Consider the following 4,680-nt stretch of genomic DNA (forward strand, 5'->3'; position numbering starts at 1 on the left):
AGCACAACACACTGAATCACCTGGAACAGTGCGATCTTCTGAAAGGTGCTCAGGTTGATGTCCACAGCGATGGCGGTTCTCATCACCAGAGGCATCTTATCCAGCAGCTCGGACTCATCTGAAAGCATCAGGATAAAACACAAAAAGTGGTACCATGTTTTTTTTTTTTTAAATGCAGTATCTATATGTGGACTACGTGTTTCTTATATTTTTCAAGGCTTTCTAACATTGTATAAAAACTGAACTGAGCACTCTGTTCAATCTTACTTACCCAGCATGCCCTGAGCGTCCCAGGTGTAGGTGTACCAGGTACGGACTCGGTTCTGCACCGTAGGGGGGATGCAGTTGTTCACCATGTACTCCACGGTGCTGTCCATGGAGGAACGAAAGTAGGTCTTACCTGCTGTGGCTGCGCCGATGACATCCCTCATCTGAGGCAAGATGACGATAAGAATAAATACACGAACTAAGGAACACTTTGGGAAACTAACTGCTCCCAGAGTAGATTTAAAGACTGTTGGTTGTTAAAATGCTACATTTAACACATTTAAGAAGCTTTTGACAGTCAAGACTCCACAGGGAACCAGTGAGAGACAACAACGGTTGGAGTGATGGATGATGGGGTGTTAGTGAAGCTAGTATGGTTCATTCATCTATCTCTACATCACTACATTATTGAGACAAGTGGTGATGACATGCTATTTTAGAGATGCTAATCTCTATCAGTTTTCCAGACCATGCTACGGGGCACATTGAGTCTCTGTGTTACCTGTCCAATCAAACTGGAGAACACAAAGACGCCCGTGAAAAAGTTAGTCATCTGAAAGGTAATCTCAAAGACGGTATGGGGTTCGGGAAGACCCCCGATGTTGATCAGACTGCGGACAGCAAAGTAGTAACAACGCAGGTACCTGTGGAGAGGGTGGGGGCATTAGAGGGGCCGTCACAAACTACACTACGAGTCATTGGCTTGGTTTTTGGAAAGACAGAATAAGTGTGCACGTGTGTTTAGGGTTAGGGAGTGTGGCTGTTTTTTAATCGTTGCTATTTCCGTTTTCAAGTTTGATTCCCTTGATGTCTTGCTGCAAAATTAAACTTAAGTGACAAGGTGATTTGCAAACTGAAAGACAGAAAAAAAGTATGCCATCCAAAGACAGGCTGACCAAATCACCATTAAACATGAAAAAAAAAGAAAAAATAATGAAGCAAAAAAATATTTAACAAATATTCCAAATAAACTACCTGGCCAAGAATGATGGACATAAAGAAAGCCCCAAAAAGGTAGTTTGTCATCTGAAAGATCTGTCCGAACATGGTGTCTGGAAACGGCAACTCAGCGATCATCAGCAGGGACTTCTCCGCATAGAAGAAGCAGCTGAGGTAACTGCGGCAGCAGCGGCAAAGATGGAACATACAAAAGATTTTCAATTTGGGATTGTCTTTGGATTTCTCAGGCATGGAAAAAACTGGAACTCTGTCTCAGTGCAGCAAGGATTGAAAAGCTCTGTGTTGTGTTTGATATTCAGGTTGTCACTTCTTGCCATGTATGGTCAACACAGTCCAATTAACAGCCAAAAGAGCAGTTCTTTTTTAAACTTGGACCTTTTTTTAAACACATGGTGCTTTTTTAAATAAGTGGGTGAAAATCATTCATTAAAATGACAATGTAGTCGATAGTAATAAATGCTGATAGCGGTGGATGATGGTAAGAGTTTTTCTTGCTGAACTTTGACTCAGTGTCTTTCACACTGATGATTCATTACATTAATTACATTTTCTCTTTGTGATTTTACACTGGATTGTTGACAAAGTCTGCCTCTGCTTGAAGTGCAAATATTTATTACATTTTCATTTTCATTAACATCTGCTAAAATTCAGCAACATTAGTATGATAATCAGGGATCACTTGAGGTAGTACCATTACTAAAGTCTTCTGCTAATATACAGTAATAGAATTATACTGTGCTTCACTTATGGCTTACAATATGTGAGCAGATCTCAATGACACAGCAGTATCAGATTTCATTTTGAGTTGACTTTAACCTAATGATCTAATAATTACTGATTACTGAAATCAACTTCAAGTGTGTAATATGGAGACAAACCAGAATGCCATACAGTACACTCAAATCCAAGCAGCATTATAAAGGTTCTGTACTTACGGGCTGCCAAGACCAGAGTACACCCATTTAGTTCCCCCGATGCCTTGGTAGGCTGAAGCCACGTAGTAGCAGCACGCGTTGAGGTGGAGCATGAATAGAAGATAGCCGATGGTCCGAATCACTCTAACAGAAAAGTGAAGATGTGAGTTACATCTCTCTCTGTCTGTCCCCAGAGGTTACAATAAAGGGATACCAATGAGCTACACAACAACAAAAAAACACACCATGAACTCTACAGTGTCATTATTAATAATGTTACATTGCTACGCCTACATGTTAAACTTACACGCTTGCTCTTTTTGCCATTTTAAGAGCAAACTATTGGGAAGATTTGGGATATAAACTAAGAAAAGTTTCTTTATTTTTCATGCATGGTTATTTATCTTGATGTAGTAAAACCTGAGCTCCTGTCTTTGCCTTGACCTGATAATAAGTCAAACACACCCTGACACATGTGTGATAACAACAAAAATGGCGCCATCATTCATTTAATGTGACTTACCTCCAGATGTAAGCCTTGGCCATGAGGCTCTCTAGACGATCGCTGAACTCAAAAAATGTGTCTGCCTAGAGTAAGCATGAGAAAGTGTCACTCTGGTAAGCTAACTCCAATATGTCCTGAACATCAGTTGGCAACACATGATTAAATTCACCTTCAGCAGACGATTGGCTCTGAAAATAGATCTGAATCCAAACTGGAAGTACAGCAAGTCGAATGGCAGGAGGGACAAAATGTCCAACTGATGAGGAGAGACAGATGTGTGATAAGGGTGTAATAAATACTGATACACTTGAGTTATCTTTTGTTATACTTTATCAATGTCTAAAACACTGTATCAGTTTTTAATTAATAGTTTGCAGCCGAAGATCTTCAGCCAGTGACTCTTCCACTCCAACGCTCAGATTACACAGAAAGTAGTGCTGATATTGGTTGGATGTTACAGGGACTTTGATCAATACAAATGCAGATCCCACTGTTCCAATTGCATAAAAAAATATGTTCCTTTTTCCTAAGACTTGATTAAAAAAAAAAAAAAAGCCTCGCTTAAAGTATCGCAATATATTTAATCATAACACCTGTATCGTGATACATATCGTATCACCAGATTCTGGCCAATACACAGCCCTAGTGTGTGAGGTCGCTGGGATGAGAATTCAAGTTCCAATACCGTGGATCTCTCTGAGTTTCTGTAGTTCTTCTTTGTCATCTCTCTGTCTTTCTGAAATGAAGAAAGTCATTGTGTTACATCTTAAATCCAGGTCAGTCTCAGTAACAGGCGCAGTTGGCCAGGATGAACTAAGACTTACTATGATGTCTCCTCCTTTGACAAACTGCTTGCGAGGCTGGAAGAGGATGGAGTCTGTGAGGTAGATGAGGTCGACCAGCATGTCTATGGCGAACCAGTAAGGGATGGCGCTCTCGGTGTGGTACGGGAAACACAGGCGGGCCGTGATGAACCAGGTGTTGTAGTTGAAGGCCAGAGTCACAATGCTCAGCCAGGCGATGTAGCGACGGTCTGTAAAAGGGTCGATGGTCTTCCCTAGCACGCCATCCATCAGGTCCTCAATTGGCTTCAGCACAACATCCACCGCATACCAGGTGGCTTCTTTCAGCCTGGTCTCCATGCTCTTCTCCTCCTTTTTCTCATCTTTAGCCTCTGCTTTCTTTTTCTCCTCCTCCTCTTTCTTCTTCTGCTCAGCCTCCTTTTTCTTCTGCTCCTGCTCCTCTTTCTTCTTCTTATCAGCCTCCTCTTTCTTTATCCGATCCTCTTCAGCCTGCCTTTTCCTGTCCTCTATGACTTTTGTGTACACATCTTTGCCTAGCAGAGGTGCTGAAAGGACAATATCATTTCTCAATCAAGCAGCAATGATAACTATAAACATAAGAATATTAAACTTTGGTGCTTCCTAACACCGCTGAAGTGAAGCTCTAACTTGCATACAGATGAATAATTCTGCGTTTGTACTCACTGACAGGAGGACTGATCTCTGGGGATGAAGCATACTGATCAGCAACTTTCTCCTTGTAGAGCTGCAGTCTGTCTCTCATCCGTTTGATGATCAATCTGAGCTGCTCATCTGAATACTTGTTGATGACGATGGGTGGAGGTGGAGGAGGGGCCTCCTCTTGTCTGAAGATGGAAAATACCATAAGAGAAATTAGCCACACAACATCTGACAGTTTACTATAACCGATACTCTTAAGTGTTTTTCATTTTTTACTTATTTAATAGCAGTATAAGAGTAGGGTAAATTGGCCAGTTTCAGATGTAATGAAGATGGACATTATAACACATATACAACATTAGTATCAAGACAAGTCTGAAGTGATGGGAATTATTAGAGACTCTATTGAGCTTTAGCCACGTTCAGCTTATTTTTATGGTTTTCTGGACCACAACAGCAAAGTTACCTCTCTCATAGAGTCTTTTGCCAGATCAGGCAGCTGATCCACAAAAAATATAGTTGTACACTACCTGCCTAGTACCAAACTGCAGAGACATTTAACAACTGACTT

At 41.1% G+C, this 4,680-nt stretch overlaps 1 protein-coding gene across 1 annotated transcript in view; it reads right to left on the reverse strand.

The window, feature by feature from the left end:
• LOC118324266 (cyclic nucleotide-gated cation channel beta-3-like) overlaps positions 1-4,680 on the reverse strand; it is a 9,364-nt gene that overhangs the window by 1,663 nt on the left and 3,021 nt on the right. The window contains exons 4-12 of the mRNA XM_035656515.1: positions 4,134-4,294; positions 3,471-3,994; positions 3,332-3,382; positions 2,816-2,902; positions 2,665-2,729; positions 2,163-2,285; positions 1,243-1,384; positions 272-431; positions 13-118 (exon numbers count right to left, since the gene is read on the reverse strand). Coding sequence (XP_035512408.1) covers positions 13-118; positions 272-431; positions 1,243-1,384; positions 2,163-2,285; positions 2,665-2,729; positions 2,816-2,902; positions 3,332-3,382; positions 3,471-3,994; positions 4,134-4,294 — 1,419 coding nt within the window. The remainder of the gene's footprint in view (positions 1-12; positions 119-271; positions 432-1,242; positions 1,385-2,162; positions 2,286-2,664; positions 2,730-2,815; positions 2,903-3,331; positions 3,383-3,470; positions 3,995-4,133; positions 4,295-4,680) is intronic.

Source organism: Morone saxatilis, unplaced genomic scaffold, assembly GCF_004916995.1.
Source record: "Morone saxatilis isolate NCDOM2014 unplaced genomic scaffold, NCSU_SB_2.0 Contig0, whole genome shotgun sequence".
Classification (NCBI taxonomy): Eukaryota; Metazoa; Chordata; class Actinopteri; family Moronidae; genus Morone; species Morone saxatilis.